This window comes from Nelumbo nucifera, chromosome 5 (genome assembly GCF_055504915.1).
Source record: "Nelumbo nucifera cultivar China Antique chromosome 5, China Antique-T2T, whole genome shotgun sequence".
NCBI lineage: Eukaryota > Viridiplantae > Streptophyta > Magnoliopsida > Proteales > Nelumbonaceae > Nelumbo > Nelumbo nucifera.
The window spans coordinates 9,356,393-9,379,257 of NC_142653.1; the positions used below are offsets into that span (position 1 = coordinate 9,356,393).

A 22,865-nucleotide genomic window follows, 5' to 3' on the forward strand; every position below is an offset into this window, starting at 1 on the left:
TTCTCTCTTGCTGGCTTCTCTCTCACAGGTTAACACCTAGAATATGATATTTTCTACAAATACAAAAATACATAGAGATACCGAAAAGAAGCTGGTCATTGGAAACATTACAAATGTTGCAAACAAGGTTACATAAAATGTCTCTGTCTTAAGTGTGTGCATTCTATATCTCAAGAGCGGGAAAGTGCAAACCATCTTTTAGTGACTTGTCAGTTTGCCACCTAGGCATGGAACAACTTTTTCCTCCTATTTGGAGCTTCTTGGACAGCATGCCATATATCAGTTATCTCTTCTTGGCTTCTCCACAAACTTGGTCACTTGTCATTCAAAAGGAAGAAGATCCAAGCAATTGGCAATCCTTGGAACCCACCTGACAAGGACTATCAAGTGCAGAAAGCTTTCGTAGTCAAATATAATGGTTGTCTCTAAATTTCTCCGCAATGGATTGTATCCAAGTTGTATTTATCTGCATATCAATTTTCTAATGATGGATTGATGGCACTATGTACAGAGGACTGTAACCTGTCATTATAAAGTATAAAACTTTAAAAAAATGAATACATGTGAATAAACACTCATATGCACGCTTGTCATAAAAAGAATATGTTTTTAGGATTTGTCTTTAACATTAGTTTGATTTTGCACAAGTATCAGAACATCAAAATTAGGAATCAATTCTTGAAAATAGGCTTCCACATGATGCCATGCCTGCTTAAAAACTAATCTGTTTTCATTTTCTAATTGTAGGAAGGAGTTCTTTAAATCATGCTTTAGCTTCTTAAGTCTATAGTTGTGGTAACACAAATCTACTTCTGTTTTTATTTTGTTATAGTCAGGAATAGTTGGTAGTAAGCCCTTGAAGGCTTCACTTGGTTCTTTGGAGTACATTATGTCACTTTGTAAGTCTGAGGATGAGTCAAGAAAGATAAAGGAAGCTGTGAACTCATCTGCTTATGGAAGTGAATTTGTTCAAGCTGCTCTATCTGTCAATAAAAAGGTAAGTTGTTTGTCTTATTATGATTCTTATTTATCTTGGTTATAGATAAACATCTTTGTTTGAATTAAAATGCAGATAATTGAATCATTGTTGATTTAACTTACTTGTTTTTTGTTTATGCTTAAAGGCTAGGTTTATTATGTGTATGTTTATTGCTAAGACTAGGTTTATTGTTGAAAATATGAACTTTCCTTTCTTTGCAAGGTGGAATATGTCATTGTCTCCTTGTATATGATACAGCAGAGTACTCTATGAAGCAATTAAGCTGTTGAACCAAAGAATCCCAGTTCAATTTACATGTTTACACCACATTCACTTCCTTTGTTGGGAAAAATTCAACAAACTTTTAGGCTGTGCTTGCTTTGATAGAAAATGAGAGAAACAGAAAGTTGAGCAAAAACTCTTAAGAAGTTTCATAAAACTCTATAAAAACTTTCCCTCAACTTTCTGATTCCCTCTTATTTTCTATCAAAACAAACATAACTTTATGGCTCAAAACTGCAGAGTAGTCTTGCAATGGAGGAATAGTTGGACTATTTCTTATACTCCCTGTATATTATTGAATGTGCTTCGGAAATGTAGCTTCCTATATGGGAAATAGTACATGAATTTTGTTTTGTTCGAAGTATCTTATGAAGGCTCTGCAATATGTTGTTTGTAAAATCTCCATCCAACCTTGGTACAAGAAAACCAGACATCTTCTCACTGATTTCAACTAATACATCAAAAATGTCAATGTTATCCTCGCAATAATTTTGTGAAAATAGGTACCAAACAATCTTACATCTATGAAGCATAAATTTCGTCACACTTTCTATTCTTTACACTGCTACTTTGAAATATGTGCTGCAAGCACTTTCTATTTGCTACTCAAAACCCTTATCATTGTTCCCTATACTCAATGACACTATAGTCCATTGCATATGGCACTGACCCATAATCACCTATTTGAAAACCTAGCCCTATTTCCTACCCCTACCTGTCACCTTATCTCCATTCTAACTCAACTATAAAGGTTGGTTTTTGGTTTTTTAACCTTAACCTTGCCTATGTTGTTTAACTGCTACCATGTTATAAAAGAAACAATCTTCTATGGTAATTAACTAAACCTATTTAATTAGGTTTTATTCTTCTCTATCCTTCCTAATTCAAGGTTTTTTCCATTCTTCTGAGATTTGTAGATTTCTTGCACTTTTTTCATTTTTCTCTTTCTTTTATTTTCTCTTCCTATCTTTTTGGTTCTTCTACTCCTTATGTGCAATTTGTGCCTATTTGTTTTCTCTTTTGTAGAAAGATACTTTTGAAATTACCAATGAAAAGAGCAGATACATCTGAAATTGTTTAAGCTCAATGAGGTATAATTTTAAATTGGATGGCTTGACACAGGGAATCTGATTGCATTTATTCTATTACCAAAAGAAAGAGCATATTTTTACATCCTTTCCAAATTTCTCAATTACTTGATCTCAAAGTGATCTGATGCACTTATTTATGCGGTGATTGTTTCAACAAACCACTATTTTAGTAGTGTGCATTGCATTGGTAAGACAGTGATCAGATATGGATAATACATATGTACTAAGATTTTTTTCCTGAAGTTTTTGTCAGTTGTGGCTACAATCTCAAAATTGCATAGAAAACCTTGTATTCTGTTTGCTATTGCATTCATACTATTTTCTGGTGATGCAAATTCTGAAGCAATAAATTGATTTTTGCAGGTAACATTGTTCCATTTTGTGGATAAGCCTAGATCAGGTGGTGCAGATGTCATAGCTGCATTAAAAGATCAGGCAAAGCTTCGTATAATGATGTTAACTGGTGATCATGAATCAATTGCATGGAGAGTTGCAAATTCTGTGGGCATCAATGAAGTCTACAGTGGCTTGAAGCCTGAGGATAAGCTCAATCAAGTTAAAACCATCTCAAGAGATGCAGGTGGGTTTTCTACTTCATCATCTTGGCACATTCTGACTTAATAGTTTTAGTTTTATTTCTACTTAAAGGCCATTACCCAATCAATGCTGGCCCTGGTCATCCAGGTCTTGGGAGGGGTAGACCAGATATGAACCTAACCTCCAGCATTTTTACACAAAGTGGCTGCTGTCAGACTAAAACTTACACCCTCACACTTGCCATCCTAAGATTTTAAAATTGCACCGTGCAATTGGCCCTTCATTTTTTCCCCTTACAAATATGTTAAATTTTCTTGACATACTTGCAATATCAATGCTTAAAAAACTATAAATTAACATTTGAAGTAATTGTACTGCCTGGTGATGGTGGCAAATTAGCCCTCTTTAGAGTTGTGGAGTAGATCATAGTTTACTAGACCAGAACTTTTCTCATCTTCAAAAGTCCATCTTCAGTACCTAAACCAAGGTTATTAGCTTCCAATCCCTAGAGAGCCTACAACCGACTGTGTGGTATGGAGATACCAGAGGTATGTTCATGGTTAAGACAGCCTGTTGGATTGCTGCAAACCTGACGCATTAAAATAGCATAGCTTGAAGAGGCATTAAGAAAATTTGGAAAATGAATACCCCTCCCAAAATAATAAAAAAAGAAAAAAAATGAGAACATTCCTTTGGCTTCTTATTAATGAAAAATTACCAACAAAATCTTTTCTTTCTAACTAGGGCCTCCACACTACACTAACCCTGAATGCCAAAGCTGTGAAGGGCAAGTAGAAAACCAGAATCATACCTTCTTTAAATTGTCCCCTGGCCAGGAAAGTCTGCAATACTACTGAAGCCCAGTGCCGGAGCCCGAATGGAAATTAGAATTCCATAAAGCAGTGGTGGCTTGATAAACAAAATAATTACAACAATGACATCATTCCATTCTATTGAGGGAAAGTCTCGTTCATTTTATGGGCCTTATGGAAATCGTGAAATGAACAAATTTCTCAAAATACCAAGACAAATCCTGCTAAGATCATTGGTCGTGCATGTTACATGATTAAATAATTTATCTATGAAGATCAGATTAATTCAATTTCCAAAAGTAAAGGAAATCAAGTGTGGGTCTCTTGGAAAAGACCCCCAGCAGAAGTAATAAAAGCAAATCTCAATGCTTCAAGGTTAAATAATGGAAACACAGCAATTTCCTGTGTTGGAAGGGAACACAATTGGTAAGGTCTTGTTTCGAAAAGCAAGACCTCTAGGTCTTACTACCATCAATGAATGTAGCTGAAGCCATGGCAGAAAAGGAATCCATCAACTTAGCAAGAGATCTCGGTTTCAACTTTCAAGAAGATAATTATTTAGGGAGATTCTAAATTAGTTATTGATTGTCTTCAATGTCAATGCTACCCTCCTTGGAATATTGAAATGTCAATCTCTGATTGCCTTGGTGTTATTAGTGATGGAATTTTGGAAGTTCGATATGTCCACGATTTTAGGGAAGCAAATCAATTAGTGGACTGTGTCGCTCATTTAGGCCATAGTAGGGGTTGAAATAAGTGACTTGTTTGAAGATTTCAGCTTTGTGTATCTTTGTTTTCTTGATGCCTGGGGGAGGGCTACCCCCATTTTGTGTAGCTCTTGTTTTCCTTTTCCCATCCAGGATGATCAAATGACTGAACTTCCCTTCTTATATATTGACTGGGTTAAAACTTGTTAGATATGAAAGCTGAGAACTACAATATAAAACCTATGGACAACCTTGATGATAAATACATGAACTTCTTCAGTGGAATTTTCATCTAGAATGCATAGCCATACCAACCACATTTCTAAGTTCTACTCAATCCAGAAATAAATCATGACCATGTCTTAGGATTATTTTTGCAAGTCCTATGTTTATTTAATGGTTTAGAACTTTGCGATATTCAAATTTATTGATCAAAACCCATTCATTATTACTTCATTAATATACTATAATTGTTTATAAATGAAAATAGGATCTTCTTCTAGTAAATGATTCATAGAATATGGTGACATTGTTCTGCATTTCAAAACCAGAAGCAAACTTGCTTCCTCATTTAGTCTTCTTGTTCCATTACAGAATATTCTCTCAATGATTTGAAACCTCAAATATTTTTCAACCTGTAAAAGGTCTGGATCATGTATTAATGCTAACTATGGATCTACAATTGAAACTTTGAAAGTATCTGCATTGCAAAAATATGGGAAAATAAAATAAAATAAAAAGCAAAAATAAAACTGGCAAATATGTTCTTAGATAGTTAATTTACACCAAGTGAAGAGGATAATAATTATCATGAGGGACTAGAGGGGTCATTTGCTCCTCTTTTTGGCAGGATATTAAGCTGGAATAATTCTAATAGAAGCATTTCCCCACAGAAGATCTGAACTCTTCCTAAGGTTTGAACTTTGAACTTCCTTTGAAGAGGCAGCTTAAAAGAAAATTAACACTCACGAGCTACTTGAAAGGAAAAGGGACAATAGGTTTATCTCTCCTCATGCTTGTTACTCATTATGTGGTTTTTCAGTGTTATCTTTCTCAGGATACGTAGTACCTTGTATTGAAGCCCGGTGCCCATAGTGCTCTTGAGAGGATAATGTAGGAATATTTACTACATAATTTTTTGGGCATTTGGCATAGAGGAATACTAGGACTTTTCAAATTAGAAGCCATGTCAGGTAGCCTGTGGAGTAAAATCCATCAGAGTTATCCAGATTTTTTGAAATGTTTCCGTTGCCGTCATTAGTTGATGGTTCATAGTTCCAAGGTCCAATCCCACCCCCTCCCGCAGGCACACAATTTTGTTCGTCTGGTTTTCTTAAGAAAAATCGACCAAGCTAAATTTTGATGGATGCTCTTTGGGCAATCCTGGATTGTTAGAGATTTGCATAGCATTATCAATAGATTCATCAATGAGGAATATTCTCAGGTCATAAAAGACTGAGCAGGGAAAAAAACAAACCATCCTTAGAGGTTAAGTTGAACTATCATTTGTCTGGACTTGAAGATGATCTGCTAATATCTTGACTAACCTTTAGGGTGGGTTGGGATGTGAGGTCCGAATTGTTCTGTGGACCTGTTCTCTAGGATAATGCTAGTACTACACTTGTAAAGGTTGATTTGGTGTCCTGAATACATCTTTCAACAATCACTTGATCCATATTCATATTTTTCCAACATGGGTTCATACATCATCTTACTGATCAAAACAAGAAAAGATTAAAAAAAAGGAAAAGACTGTGCAGGGTCAAATGAAACCATTTCAGCGAGGCAGTTAAACAATTGAACCATCCATGCTGTAATTTTTTTATCCCATAACTACTCTTTTGTGGTCTTTTCTGTTCTAATAATTCATGGTAGTTCTCTTTTCCATTCATATAAGCAAAATATGACATAATTTAGTCAGCTGCATAGTTACTTTTATAGAAAGAATCTTTTTCATTGATTCTTTTATATCAACTTTGATGTCATATGCAATTTAGCTGAGCAAGTTCTGCAACTTCTTCATAGGAGGAGGTTTGATAATGGTAGGTGATGGTATCAATGATGCACCAGCACTTGCTGCTGCAACTGTGGGTATAGTACTTGCTCAACGTGCCAGTGCAACTGCTATAGCTGTTGCAGATGTTCTGTTGTTGCAGGATAATATTTCTGGTGTACCATTTTGCATTGCTAAAGCTCGTCAAACAACATCACTGGTATTCATCAGTCTATGCTGCCATTTATATTTCTGCAGGAACTGCAGATCATGTTAATTAATCTAATGCGAATGCACTCTTACAGGTCAAGCAAAGTGTGGCTCTTGCTCTATCTTGCATTGTTTTTGCTTCTCTTCCATCTGTTTTGGGTTTCCTCCCACTGTGGTTGACGGTATGTTTCATTTTGTACAAGATGTTGACTAATACTAATTTGAATCTGTTACTAGTAAGCCCATGGATAGTTTAGAAAATTGAGAAAAATATTTATGCATGCAAAGAATTCTCTCTGGGCTCTAACTAATAATGCAATCACATTTGTTGTATTAACAAAAATGTCCGAGTTTCTGAACATAATGGTGTTGTCCAATAGTTAGAAACTTCTTTTGTCTATGCTGATTTGTTATGAAGGTTCTAATTGTCCATTTCCGTCCTTAAAAATATACATGGTTGGCAAAGATGTAGGAAAGGATCCATTCTGAGCCAGAAGTCCCAGTACAAGGCCTGTGCCAACCTAGCTATAATATAATGGATGATGAAGTGATTCACAGAATCACTGACACCTCCCAGCTTCCCTCAGTTGCACTTGTACCTGCAAAATCATCTAGAAGTGTTTGATAGTTTCTTATGGATTTTTTATGCAAATTGCATCCAATTTTGAAAGCTATATAAATTCCTCTAGATCTTCATAGATGTCTAATCTGTTGCAGAGATTGCACTTTCATTTACTGAATAATCAGCTTTTTGGGGTATACACAAGGAAGTGTTAGCGCCATGAACCATGAAAACTGTGCATTTAGCAGTATGTTTAAATGATTTAAGGAAATCTTCCTGCAATGACACATTGGACCATACAATGGGTGTTCTATGAATTATATTGTTTACCTAAGGCAAGAACATATATGAATGTTCATTGTTACCTTTCACCTGCTTGGTAACAAATTGTGCCCCTTGTTTATCCTTTTTCCATAGTCTCCTCAATCATTTCATAACTTTTGAAGGGAAGTCTTTTCTACCTACAACAACTCATTAATGTAGTTATTGGTCTTTGATGCATGATCAAAAAATTAAGGAAAGATGGAAAAAACTATATTGAAAAATTATTAAATGAAGAATGTGTAGAGGATGCTATTAGCAACTCTTATAACTAAATGCAACATATAACTAAGTAAAGTTAGAATCGTCAAAGTGAAGGAGACATTAAAGAAAGATGAAGGCAAAGACATTAGGACCTGATGGTATCCTAATAGAGGTTTGGAAAGGTATGGGAGAGGTGGGCTTATTATGGCTAGCTAAACCATTTAATAAGATAATGAAAACAAGAAAATGTTGGATGAATGGAGAAAGAGCACTATGGTGCCTATATTTAAAACAAGTTGTAATAATTATTGTGAAATTAACCATGGAAGCCATAATGAAACTTTGGGAGTGAATAATTGTACAAACTGCAAAGGTTACAACATGAAACAAATATTTCAGAAAACCAATTTGAGTTTATGTCGAGGAGATCAACCATGGAAGCCATCTTTTTGTTATGATAATTGATAGAAAAGTTTAGAGTGAAGAACGGAGATCTCCATATGGTTTTTGTTGCTGCCAAATTTGGAGTCGAGGGCAGCGAGGTAATTTTCGAGGTCCGAGGGCTGCGGGTCCTGCCTGCTAAGAGTGAAAAGACATCAGAGGCCCCAAGAGTGTTCCCAGGGGCAAGGACTCGGACTGTCAAGTTAGCCAAGGGCTTAGAGTAAGCTAAGGTCACCACAAGAGAGTGATAGCTCAAGTATGCCTATCGTACCTTTAGCTGTAGTGTCCCTTTCATAGTTGGAGTCGCCCGGGAGAGGAGTAATGAATGACGAGTAACCATCATGTAGATTGCGGTCACATAGGGGGAGTTAGTGAGGCGTCGGCCAACCACGACCCCTTAATTGGTGACCCGTGAGTAAATGCGCAATCGTTCAGGGTGGGAGTTACCTCGCTGCCCTTTGGGGGATTGTCAATTGATGGAAGTATCCCTAGCCGATGCACGTGTCAGGGTCTAGTAAGTAGGCCAAATATACCTACATCAGTTTTCATTGATCTAAAGAAAGCATATAGTAGAGTTCGTAGGGAAGTAATATGGTGGGTTTTGGAAAAGAAGTCCCAAATAGGTATGTGGACCTATTAAGGATATATACGAGGGTGCAAAAAACTAATGTTAGAACACATGCGGGAGGGATGTCAAATTTTATAGTTACAACCAAGGTTCAAAATTTCGATACGATATGCCCCGCATCGGGCACTTCACGATACACCTATTTACAGGTGTTTCGGGAACCGGCCTCTATTTAATGCAAAATATAGTTAAAAATAGGCCCAAAAACGAAATTTTGGAAAAAAAATATAAAAGTGTGCCATTTTAAGTACCGATACGCCCTTTGCCAATACACGGGCGTATCGATATTTTGAACCTTGGTTACAACGGGTCTTTACCAAGGTATAGCACTCAGTCCTTATTTATTTGCATCAGTCATAGATGGTTTGACTAAGCATATTCAATAGGAGGTCTCATGATGCTTAGTGTTTGCTATAGTATTAATTGCTGAAACTAGCAAATGGTTAAATGTGGAATTAGGTTTATGGACAATTGCAATAAAAACAAAGAGGTTTTAAGGTAAGTTGGACTAAAACAGAATATATGTAATATAAATTTAATAATAATAGGTGTGCAAAATCAAAGTAAACTTAAAATTGGAGACCAAGAGATAACTCCGTGTGACCTCCTTCATTGCCTTGGTTCAATAATTCATAACAAAAGAAGAGATTGAAGAGGATGTTGCCCCTAGAATTAGATCAGGATGGGCCAAATGGAGGGGTACATCTGGAGTCTTTTGTGATAGGTGACTGCCACTTTGGCTAAAAGGAAAACTCTATAAAATAGTTGTAAGGCCAGATATGTTGTAACAGAGTGTTAACATGTCCAAAAAATGAGTGTGGCAGATATGCAAATGTTTTAGATGGAGAATGGTAAAACTAGAAAGGACATGTTCAGAAATGAAGTCATACGAAGGAACCTAGTAGTAGCTCCAGAGGTGGTAAAATGGCAGAAAGTAGATTGAGATGGTTTGTTCACGTGCATAGAAGACCATCTACATCACCTTACTGTTACAAGTTGAAGGGGCTAGAAGAGCTGGGGGCAGATCTAAAAGGACTTGGGTGGAAGTAATGAGAAATGATTTAAAGCAGCCATAATTTAACAATGTATGTGGCACCGAATAGAATGTAATGGCGAAGCAGGTTTCATGTAGCCAACCTGTATAGTTGGGACAAGCTTAGATGATTATGAATTTATGATGATGCATGATCAGAACATCTCAGCCTCCATTATTGTACCAACTTCTTGGGCTCCCTTGAATGCATTTATTTCCAGTTATATCTTGCCAATATTGCTCCCATCAATTTTAACACCTTTGTTATGGTTACACTTATTCTACAGACCAGTTCTTTGATTGTCCAATCCTCTTCATTGATAACAACCCTATTAATCTATTGTTAGTAGTGGAAGATACCATTTTGATGGATAGAGTTTGTTGGATGTCTTCAAAATTGACAAGTATGAATGACCAGTTCTTGGATGAATAATCATGAATGTTTTTGGATGAATGACCATGAATTTTTTTTTATTTTTTTACAAGTATGACCATGAATGTTATTAAAAAAATTGAAATCTTGTAGCCTATGAGGGAGACACAACCAGACCAAATGTTCATTTTGGATTCTGATAACTTTGTTTCTCTTATGAGATGTTGAACAGTCCAAGGACCACCTGTGAAGTTGGTTATCCAACAAATAATGACCTTTGAATGGTGTCGAGGCTGAGAGCTAAATCTCTAATTTATTTTGGGGTGAGGAGTTTTTTTTTTTTTTTTTTGGGGGGGGCTGAGGAGGTAAGCACTGCAGTGCTCATACATCCTTTCCCTTTCCTTTTTGCAATGAAAATTATCTTTTCTCTAAAAGAATGAGCACTGCAGTGCATTGTTAATTGATATATTTATTTCTTTAATATTTCGTTTTCATTTGTGGATGAAGTGGTTCTGACCCCTTAATGCACTTAAGCACCCATCATCAGGAGGTAATCCAAGGACCCTCTTATGAGTCCTTAAGCTCCAGATCCAGAGTTTCAATCTTGGACTAGTTTGATTATCGTTGTAGTATTTTGAGGTCTGGCTTCTGACAAGTTATATTCCAACTTAGTCTTTAGTTTGTCTAGATTTCAGGACACCATTCCTTACCATGAAGTGACATTTTGTGAGAATGATAGATTTATGAATGAAGCAAAGGGTTTGTCTATGTGCAAAGGATGAAACTAAACATGGTATTAGGATGTAATGTAATGCAATGTTGAAAAGCATAGAGGTTGGATGCTTAATGCAAATTTAACAACTTAATGTGATATTACCTAGTTCTGAGTTCCTATTACTTCTGTTTCCCCATCCACCCATGTGGAACTACTTCAGACACATTTTTTTATGCGTTACTTCAGACACACTTAATCTCTGTTTAAAATGCAGGTTCTTTTGCATGAAGGTGGCACACTTCTTGTTTGCCTCAATTCAATTCGTGCCCTAAATGACCCTACTTGGTCCTGGAAGCAGGATCTGCAACACATACTTGACAGATTAAAATCTACAATATCTTGTTTCTGTAGAAGACTTCCCACCTCGAGCACCATACAAGCTACACCCTTGTAAGTTGTAACATGTATTTATTGGTAACTGTGCTACATTACTTGAGTATGGTGTGTATAAAAAATAAATAAAGTACCAATAACTTACCATTTGATGTACTTCTTGAAGCAATTTGTTTACTTGTAGATGGAAGTTGATAAAAGGTGTATTTATCAAAAGAAAAAGGTTGATAGATCTAATGAGTTTCCTTTTTCAAGTTCCAATAGATGTCTCATTCTCCCTAACAGACTGCATATTCGTATATTAATTTAGGCAGCAGTTAGTTTCTTCACCAGCAATTTCTTTTTGATCTGTCGTCATGAACCCACACTTGGTGTTACCCAAATGGATCATGGCTTCACCGAACCTCTCGCACTCCCAAGTCCCAACAAGGTCAAGTTCCCCCATCCAGATGGCAAAAATTCTTATCAACTGGGAGATAAAATGCAAGTACAAATAATCCATTTGTGTGTCAATTAAAGAGCTACTATGTATACAACAATTCTATAAACACCATTTTAATGTTCAGTTTAGTGGCACCTGCCCTGGATCGTGGGATAACTTAACGAATGGTTTTCGTTTTAGTATGTACTTGAAATGAGGAAGGAGATGATCGTAAGAGAAAAAAGACATCTTCTCTAGCAGATGGTGCAAGAATGTCTGAACAAGAAACCTGATGGGCGTATGGCCTCAAGAACCTTTTTGATCAAGTCAACGAATTCAAACCTCTTAATATTTGCTTGGGTGGGGGCATCCATAACCACTGTCCAACACATGGAAGCATCACAATCACATCCCTTGCAAGATGAGAGAAGACAAAACCAACATGGCGACAACCTTAATTGTAGAAGGTGAAAGCAGCCAAAGTTTGAAAAAATAAAAAATAAAAACAATATAGGTTTGGAAGGGTTTAGCCACGACAAAGCAATCGACAGTAACGAAAGCTAGAAATAGCAACGGGTAGTAATGGGTTCACTGCAAGACGCGAGCAGTACAAGTGCTGAAACTAGCCTTTCACTTGAGCAGCAGGACAACAGGATTTATGAAAAACCAAAAGAAGTTGATCGTATCACTGTCACTGCAGCAGCAAAAGAAACAGATGTCATAAAAAACCAATGCTGAGTAAGCAATACTTATCTAACTACCGAGTTTGTTGGTTTTCATCTCTCCTACAAGTTAAAACTACTACACCAGGTTGTACCGGGATGCAAAGTTGACGTCGGGTGGGTGAGCCGTGAGGCAGAAACAACAAGAAAAGCAGAATGGTTGTAGCTTGTAGGTCTATTCATTTAACGTATGGTTAGTTGGTGAAGAGGACCGTCTATTCTAGGAATTAATTAATTAGTGCTAACTGCTAAAGGCAACTGTTAACATCAAGAGTCGAGACTAGAGATAGAGGAGCCCCCCATCTCTGCTGTCGTTTACGAATTGGTTAGGGGATAAGATTCAGATTAGTTGTTAGTTTATCAGTGGCTAGACAGTTGGATGAATGGTTTTTGGTTAGTTGAAGAGTTGGGAGAGGTTAGGAGAGAGTCATACTTCTCCGCCTAGCTGGTTTACTCTTCAGAAAACGGTCCAATAATTCTAGATCAATCAACAAAGAAAAGTCTAAACAAGGTGGCGAATGATAAGGAAATAAAGAAAACGAGTATTGATGTGTCATTACTTCCATGTTTTATGTTCAGTAATTCTTCTCATCGAAAATATGTGGCTATCGTTATTGGAGTCCGACTATGATACCAGAAAGGCATATATGATACCTAAAAAACAATCTGGCATTATAAAAGTTGTAACAACTAACAAATCAGGCAGCTGCAGCTCTTTAAATTAAGGATCTTCCGGTATCATACCTTTCCGGCACCGTAGATATTGGCTTGTTATTGTATTCTTCATCTCTATCTTAAAAGGGTCTTTTATAAATTTGCCTTGCATGTTATTATTATTGATATTTATATTATTCTTATTCTTATTGATATTTTTATTAGTAGCAATGGTATAAAATCCAAATAATCCCTCTGTTCAACCCATCATATTATATTAAATTATTAATTCATTTTTTGGTAAGAAGCATTGAAGCAAGTACAATAATATTTATATTGAGAGTTATTACTTAATAGGTAAATATATAAAATATATTTCCAACATATTAACTTAATTTGATAAAAGATAAAAATTAAATAGAATTTTGCTTTTAGTTCTGGGGTTGTTTACGTTTTCAAATTTTAATTTAACCCGTCTCTTGCTCTTGGCAAAAGTTCAAAAGATTTCAGGAGGAGAAATACCTCAAAACTCAAGATCCAAAACAGAAATAAACGAGAGGATTCAAGTAAATAAAAAAAAACGAATAAAACTTGGATTGGATTGAAAATTTCTTGCTTCTTTTAAACTTTCTAAATCTAATGAACGAGGCCAGAGAAAGAGAAAGTTCATTTTTTGCTGTCTGTTGAAAAAAGAAATTCATTTTTCCCCCCTTCATGAGTCTTCTAACACCGATCCGGCGATCGTCGCTTCCTTCTCGATTCGTGTTTCCTTTCTAATTCACAATCATCGACCTCCGGAACTTACTCCATCTCTGTTTTCTGTACATTACCAAAATTATTTGTATAAAAAACGAGAAGAGAAAGAAAAAAACAAGATAGTTTTTTTTCTCATTCTCTCCCTTACTCGCCCTCCCTCTCTTCTATTTTCAAGGTCTTCTTTCATCTACTCCTTTCGATATCTCCATCTCTCTACTACTCGATCTTGCTGATGCCGATACGCTTCACTGCAGCATTTCTAATCCCGTCAGCCTGCAAACATAGGCCTTTCTGCTCAAGCCCTGACATGTAGTTCCTAACTTCCTTCTTGATCATCTCATGCATCACTGATAGAAACTCTGTACTAAACGGCATGAACGGCTTCTCAACCGGGCCCGCAGGTGACGCGAACTCGTTGAACTGCGTATGGTGAGGCGCCGGGGACACCTGTTGCAATAGTACGGCCGCCGGCGGTGGAAGAGATAGTGGCGATACTAGATGGCTAGTGTTTGGAGGGTTTGGCGCATGGTTGGATCCGGAGACATGATTCGAAACCTCACACGAGTCGGCTCCGGGGAGGGAAAGACTCAGACAAGTTGGAGGATCGTTGGTGGAAGACGATGTTTCCAGCTGTGGTTGCGGCGGCTGCTGAGGAGGTAGGATACCGCCTGTCCTCGCCACAGGTCGATAGACGTGAGAAGATGACATCACCGGAAGGCTAGAATCACTTACGTCGGATCCAGAAGGACTGCTAGGGCTGCTAAGATAGAGAGCAGAGACGGGTGGAATCGCTGCGCCAGCGCTCACCGATCTCTTTAACGGCTGACTTGCATGTCCATCTACACCGCTATCTTCAGTCACGGATGAGCATTTGCGCTTGAGAGTAGAATTCCAGTGGTTCTTAATCGCGTTGTCGGTGCGACCAGAAAGTAGACGAGCGATCGTGGCCCATTTGTTTCCAAACTTGGCATGCGCTTTGATGATCGTCTCGTCTTCTTCCGGTGTAAAGGCCCTATGCTCCACCTGAGGAGACAGCTGGTTACACCATCGGAGACGGCAAGACTTTCCGGATCTACCAGGGATGGATTTGCTTATAAGAGACCAATTTCTAGGTCCATGCTTCTGAACAAGTTTCTGCAACGCTTCATCTTCTTCTGGACTCCATGGCCCTTTGATCCGATCCACATCCTTCCTTGAAGAAGACATGGAGTATGAAAGATCGATGGATCCTCTCGTTAGAAATTCTAACCCTAAGTCTGGAAGACGAATTCGTCTGAATAAAAAAATTTATAAAATAAAGAAAACAAGAGGGAAGAGGCAATTTACATAGAAAGAGTGGCTACTGCTAGGAGAGAGGGAGGATAAGAGCACAAGCTCTAGACTTCTAGAGTCCAGAAAGAGAAGGGGGGTGACTGGTGAGAGCTGAGAGGTGGGGGATCCTCGCCCTGAGGCGTTATAAGGAGAAGGCGAGAGGGGTTGGGGGAGGAGTGGGAAGGTATATAACGGAAGAGGTGAGGTTACCGGGATAGCCGGTTATCGTGACCGGTCATAGGCGTCAAGAGCACCGTTTCTTCCAGGCAGGCGGTTGTGCTTGCATACAGCTGTCACAGGACACGCGTCTACTCGTCACTGAACTGATTTACATCGTAGTCACACCCTCAGATCTCTTTAAATATATTTTTTTTCTCTTTCTTTTTTATTATTTCTCCAAATAACTTTCCTCTTTTTGGGAAGTTATAGTGGTTAAAAAATTAAAACTAAAAACTCCGATGATAAAAGAGGGAGGGAAATTATGGGGCGATAAATTATGGAAAATCGTATATTTATTTATCGATAACTTGAAGAGTACGGTTGGGTGGGAGCGGATGAGTTTGACTGAGCCAGGCTGGAGAGCATTTCGTGAGGGATTTTTCTTTATCAGAACGGCCGCACGGAAGTGCTGAGCTGGTAATAACGACAAGAGCGGTCGCCGAATCGGAGGGCGGATCATTACTGCCATCCTGTCAGTCCAGCCTGTAAGCCTGCCACCCCCCCTAACGGCCTTCCCTCTCTTCACCGACACGAGCCGGTGACGGGCCCCCTTTTTAGAACTGCCAAAACCAACCCCTTTCTGGGTTCACCTGTACGGACCGGACACCCATTCCGGTCCTCAGTCCCTCTCCTTCTCCTCACTCACCACTGGAGACTTTCCGACTTGCTTCCTGCTGCTGCATGCTTCAGATTTTTATTTTATTTTAATCTTATCCTTTTTTTTTATTTATTTATCGAGAGAGAGGTATTAAGAAACGATTAATTAATTAAGACCGATTCGTATCCGTTTCTGTTACTCGTACGTCGTACCTACTTCTTTATACTTGTTGCTGCCTCTCTGCCTGTGGATTGATTGCTAATTTGCTATTTGGCTCCCCCTCCTTCCCTTTATTATTTTAATCTATCTTTTATTTTAGAAAAAAATGCATAGAAATATTATTATTGTTTTTGAAAGTTTGACTGAGACGTTGCTCTCGGTCGGTGGGTGATAACTAATCTGGCGAGATCTTCTGGGCGGTAAATCCTTAAAAAAAAAAATCAAAACTGCCGCGTGGGTTGGGAAACTTCCAACTTCTTTCCGTTTAAAATTGGGTAACTTATTATCAGCAAAGCAGACACAGATTCAATCAACCATCTAACTGCGTTAACCGTCTTGAGAGCGGGGAAGGAGCGGAGCCAGGATCTTAATTAAATGCATGGATGCGTATGGGGCTCTACTCTACGCTCTACACTCTACACTCATACGCTCTACTGACTCTACTCAATACTCATCAATACATGGCCATAGGAATACGTTTGGGAGGAAAAACTGAAAAAACTGAAAAGAAAAGGAAAAAAAAAAGAAGAGACTAGAGTAAGGAAAGCAACAAAAAGAAAGCGAGATATGGGGAATCGTACTTGGAGCAAGCAGCCGTTACAAGGGGACAACTGGCAGCACCGTTTTCGTGCTACAAATAAACGCTTCCTCCTTTTTCCTTTCCTTTCGCGGCTCAACCTATTTTGTCCTCCACCAGTTACGGCACTTGCAATTTGTACCTGCTCACGTGCTTTAGCCCCATTACCATCTGTATCCCTGTCCCTCAAGCCTCAAGCGAAGATCAACAATGGATCCGCTCTTCCTCTTCTCTTCTCCCTCTATTTCTCCAGTTCCTCCCGTAGAGGATTCCAACTCATAAACCGATCGGAGGTGTTTATACTTTATAAATGCAAACCCATTAACCCATTACCCACCCCCAATCCGTGCGGTCTGTACCGCCTTTCTCCAACACAATTTACTCGTATATTTACAGTTGTACCCTTGTCAAAAATAGCACCTCTGCGAATATCCCTGGGCACTTCAGTCTTTCAAAGAATATACTACGATGTGAACACTGACGGTGTTCGTTCCCTAACTGTCCAAACGGTAAGTCTTCCTGAGACTGGGTTAAGGTTACAATGGTCATTTGGGGAACGGGCGTCGAAGATGTCTCCTCACAGTCACGTTGGCATTTGGCAGCCGCTGATTAAATATATCCCTTTTTCTGGAACCAATGGAAACAATAATAGGAACCAAAACTTTCATTCCCGAGACACTGCAAAACACGTCTCGCTGCCTTCTTCGCGTCCACACGAGTTAACGAATAAACGGTAGTAAAATAGTGTACCGCAGAAATTAACAAGTAAAACAACAGAAGAAGAATATAAAATGAGGGAAAGTGTGTGGGGCCTCGATCTGCCTCAGTACACGTAATTACGGTTTTTAACTTTGGCTTCAAACCCTGCCACGTGCTATATATCATATGATCGTGACCCAACTGAATATAAGCATGTTTAAATAACTTTTAACCATCTGATTTATGCATCATCTTGCTTAATTAGAGGTATTTGCATTTTGAAACGTGGATGGTTGACGTGGCATGTCAGAACCACCTAATTGTGGGGTGTACTTTGAATTTGCCACGTGTATAACATCAACTAGCATGGTGTCTCCTCCCACTCTATTGCATTCTTTTTATGGCAGATTGTTTTGTTTGCATTTTGCAAGTGACGGATTTTTGGATTTTACGGAAGTTTGATTCTTTTCTGTTTTCTCCGTGTGACAAGCTAAATTGATGGCAAGGTATATATGGTTCAAATTTGCCAATTTGCCTCTACAGTTAAGAAACAAGTGAACCGATACTTGGTCTATGACTCCTTCATTCTTAGCATAATTATGCATGATGGTGGAAGTAGATTTCAGATCTTTTAATTTTCTTTTTATCTTTCTTCCTCGTCAACCGTTAACTAACTTCGTCCCAAATTTTCACAAGTAAATTTAAAGCCCACTATCACACCGAGAAGGCATGATACCTAAGAAACTGGTTAACATGAGCCTGAGGCGTGTACTGATACACGTGCAATGTGCTATTATTATATAAACTTAGGGTTGATGAACCAAGGGGTTACTGTCTCGGTGGGAAACTTGGGTTCCCATTTCAAGTCTGACTCGGAGTTATTCTGGTTATTAATAATAGTAGAGAAAATTCTCGATTAGTATCCTGTATGTTGGGCCTAGTATGTGTTGTTAATCAGTTCTTAATCAGTTGTTAAGTGGCATTTGAAAATAACATACATACCCTTTGAGTGTTATTTAATTTTCTCGATTAACCATCTAAATGTTTACAAAAATTAATAGTCCTAAATCATTGTCTCTTCTATTCAATAAAGTTGGGGTCTCTAGAATGACCATTAAAACGTAACCCCAACTTTTTTGAAGAGGCAAGGATTTGGAATTGTTAATTTTTTGTTAATGTTTGGATGATTGATAAAGAAAATTTGATGACATTTGAAGGACATTTGTGTCTTTTTTAAATACTATTTAACGGCTGATTAATAGATTGCTAATGTCAAATATTAAATTGACACAAATCTAAGCACTGAATTATTGCATTTTAAAGTTTGGAGACCAAAATGACACTAGGCCCAAAATACATAGTACTAATCAGAAATTTTCCCTGTATCCAAAAGTCTGACACCAAATTTGAGATCCAATCAAATTAAATTAGATCCGGAAGATATTTTTATATAATTAGATTGGATTTGCATTTTTAAACTGTATAATTATGTATAGCCACAACACTTACATGAATAACATATATATGATTTGTAATTAATATTATAAGTTACAGTGATTACTTTTTTATCTCATGTAGTTTTTAACTACCATCACTAATGGAGCTGCAAAAAAAAAAAAATTCGAATCCGGTCCACCCAAGGCAATCTGAAATTCTGAAAATTTTTAATTGGATTGAGCACAAATCTATTGTACTTGAAGAAGTTTGCACATGTGTTAAGATGTAATGGCCGAAATCTGTTGCACAACAAATCAAACACGTATTGATCGTATGGTCGAAATACATTGGAGTCGAAAAAAAAGAAAATTCTCTGAACGGCCCCGGCCCGCCTTGCAGTTGCAGAAGTGAAGACGACTCAGTTTAAAAAGAAGAATGGATGGGCACGGGGCAGGAGGCAGGGGGCAGGGTCGACCTCTCTTTCCGTGTAATAAATAGACAGTAGACGCGCAGTAGTAATCTTATGTTTCTTTCCCATGTATTATTGGTACGTGCACGTGGAAAATAAGTAGAGAAAGAGGTATCGCCATCTGAAAAGCAGATTCGAATCGGACGTTATTAAGTCGACTCGGCGCGCCATACTCAAGTAGGAGCGTTGGTTGACACGTTTACACCTGAATGACAAGTCAAGGTGGGGAGGGGAGAAGGGAGTGGGGCCTCCTAATCATGTCGTGTCTGGCTGCTTTGGAATTGTGACACTGCCACATACGTCGGGTTTGTTTTGTTTAGAAGAGAGTAGGGCCCATCAGTCGTTTGTCGGGTAGTTCCGGACGTGGTGGTAATTTGGTAAATAAACAACCCAAAACTCCTCTTCTTTTGAATACTCTTCTCTCTCTCCATAGGCGATAGGGCGGGTGAATGCCACGTCATGGTTTGCCAGCTATAAGCCACTCTCCCTCTTAAAAAGATTATTAGCATCTCCTCTTCGGGATTCGCTATGTGGGTACCAATCGCAATATGGTGACCAAACCAGAATCCAAATGTGATATGCCTCTCCCTTGATCCCTTCCCCCTCTCCTGCCTCCTTTCCCATGATTCTCGCTATTGTAAGCCGTATGCACCGCACCTTTCGTACCGTACGCCCCTAAACCCCACCTCCGTTTTCTTTAAGCCCTCGTGCATCCCATATACCGATATACGTAAACGTGCGACAAGCTATGCGGGCGCGAATCAAACGTACCGGCGCATGTTAGCTCTCTTATTTTCGACATCATGCCATGATTTATTGATTTAGGATTAGGTAAATCCGTGGATAAATCAGGACCGTCAATCTAACCGAGTTCATTCCTTTTTAAAAGCAGTCATGGAGAGAGAAAGATTAAAGTTTAAAAACAATGTCAGAGAGGAGAGAGAGAGAGAGGGGGAGGGATCAGGGAGGCGATGAACAGTAAACATATAAGAAATAAGAACACGTGTCACCATGTGTACCGTCTGTCTCAACACAATTAACAAAATAAGTATATGGCGTCATGAAAGTGAGGAGTGAGGACACACACGCACAAACACAGTTGGAAGATTGATAAGCTGTTCAGATGGAGATGCTTTTATTGGTCGAGGGGGGTGATTTAATTCTTAACGGTTTAAACATAAACATAATAATAGGAATTGGAGGTGGAGGGTGGGTGACATTGTTGATTACTTTATAATAAAAATACAAAACTGGAAGCAAACCTAAAGCTATAATCTTAAATTATGTTATAGGGAAAATAAAAATATAAGCAGGGGGAAGAAAGATGTCTTTTTCTTAATTCTTACGTTGGTGGGGGACTTGGCGTTTTTGTCACACATTCAATTGGAAAGCCGTGTGTTGCTTCAAAACGGCCATCTTCCAACTGACTACCACCAAACATCAAGACAAGAAAAGCCGTTGTTAATTAATTTTATAATAAAGGTGGGAGTCGTGACTCTCAGAGCCAAAAAAAAAAAGGAGTGGTTGGAGAAGCAATATGCCGATATCAATCTATCAAAATTTCTTCCTTCATCTCTCTCCCCCTCCTTTAATTCCTGTCGTTAACGTCCACATCCTTCTTATCTTTTCTTTTCTCATGTTGGTTTCCAATTGCATTCTCTCTCTAGCTCTCTCAGTTGATATTATTATTATATTACTTCTCAGTTTACCAATTGGGTATTAGATAATACATATATGCTTTTTCTTTCATGTAGCTATAAAATATACCAACATGGATTTTTCTAGCATGCATGACTGAACTACCCTCAACTTGACAATGCAGTTTCATTTCACCACAGAGGGTAGAAAGGTCATGCCGTGGTTTTGTGAATTTGTAAATAAATAATGTTGTCTAGATGGAGTAGGAATCCTGACATTATTCCCCCTATGCCTATCTTGGATTCTTGTTGAACGATTTGTTCATTTACACATGAGCTGTGCAAGATGATTATCCAGAAAACCTGAGGAGTGAGGAGCATGCAGATGCAGAATCAAGTTGGGAGAGAGGTCACATGTCATTCATTTGGCATCCACTAATAAGGACTTCACCGCAGTTGCAATTGAAGTTACAAAATTATCCATCCCAACTCATCTTCCATCTTAATTTGTTCAGTGCAATCCAAAAACCATCCCTCTCTCAAACAAACACATCAAGCCACAGCAAAATTAATTGGATTGGGCCTCAGTCTACCAAAGGGGTGGGGGGACGTCTCCATTTTAGGAATTTTGTGAATTAAAGTTCATGGGTTCTGTTTCCTGCTAAAACAATTCGGTGTGCATTGCCATGGGTTTATGGATGATTGATAAAGCAATAGATGAAGAATGATTGTATACGGCTTGCACCACAACTGATTCAGTTTGGATGTTTCCCAAATTGGGTTTGATGGTCAGATGCAATGAACTTGTGTCGCAGCTTAGACATCAATGCATTAAGATCTGTCTGCAGAGGCTACACTATTGCCAATATTATTCTCCTCTTTCTTTTTTTTATTCCTTGCAATAGTTTTGGCTGTGCTTGTCATTGTCAATTTGATTGAACCTTTTGGATTGTTCAGCCTCATTAGCTCATGCTATTACATCTTCGCCACGAAATTGAGGAGAAAATCCATCCACATAATTCAATCTTTTGCTTTTTTTTTTTTCTTGAATAGTAGCCGTTCCATGAAAAACTGTGTTAATTTGGTATGTAATCTCTTTTGGATTATTGTCATGTGTGTTTCTATGTGGGTCGAGTCAATATATAATCTTGGGTTGTCATCTTCCTTATCAACATAAACTCATCCACTTTCTACACTATTCCAGTCGATCGAGCTGTCTAATTTTAGCTAAAATGAACACCTTTTTTTTAATGAATGGTAGAAATAGACAGGAACCCAATTCAAATTCTGAGCTTTATGGTCCATGATTAACCGAACCCATCTGACATATGACAGGCAAATTTGACAGGAGTTTGCTTCCTAGTTTCTGTTCATTGCACTAAACTCTTCTGTGTACCTTTACCAATTCTTCTTCTGCTTCAACAGTTAATTAGGCTACATTTGGTTGCGGTGTGAATCTTGACCTTGTATCAGATTCAGTTTTGCATTTGTTTGCTTGTAATTATGATTTGTATTTCTATATAATATAAAATTTGTACTTTTTGTCTCTTCCCTCACTCATTAACTATGATAATTGATGCAAAATTTACACAACCTTCGTCCTACTTCAATTCTTTCTCAGATGAGATGGGGACCATATCATCGTGCATCTTACCTTATTTCTAAACTCCTCCTATCTTCATTCTTTTTCATTTAAAATGAAAATCACTTCATTTCGCTTCTCACAAAACAAATCTATATTTATACTACTATAAAAAGTGGGAATAGATCCCCATGGGTTTCTAGAATTTTTTTAGACTAGAATACCCTTCCTTTTGAATTTGGTCACTCTATATTGTGAAGGTAGAAATTGTAATTTGGATATA

The 22,865-nt window shown here is 38.1% G+C and overlaps 1 protein-coding gene and 1 pseudogene across 3 annotated transcripts in view; one reads left to right on the plus strand and one right to left on the minus strand.

Moving 5' to 3' along the window:
• Positions 1–13,659, plus strand: part of HMA1 (heavy metal atpase 1) — a 99,873-nt gene extending 86,214 nt beyond the window's left edge. For both annotated transcript variants that reach the window (XM_010272882.3, XM_010272892.3), the window contains exons 9-13: positions 833–997; positions 2,716–2,932; positions 6,434–6,621; positions 6,707–6,793; positions 11,163–13,659. In XM_010272882.3, coding sequence (XP_010271184.2) covers positions 833–997; positions 2,716–2,932; positions 6,434–6,621; positions 6,707–6,793; positions 11,163–11,342 — 837 coding nt within the window. In that variant the 3' untranslated portion in view covers positions 11,343–13,659. The remainder of the gene's footprint in view (positions 1–832; positions 998–2,715; positions 2,933–6,433; positions 6,622–6,706; positions 6,794–11,162) is intronic.
• A 15-nt stretch (positions 13,660–13,674) lies between these two features.
• LOC104607264 (transcription factor MYB44 pseudogene) lies at positions 13,675–15,309 on the minus strand (annotated as a pseudogene). The gene has a single exon (XR_016076308.1). The product of XR_016076308.1 is annotated as a transcription factor MYB44 pseudogene (transcript).
• Positions 15,310–22,865: the final 7,556 nt, after the last annotated feature.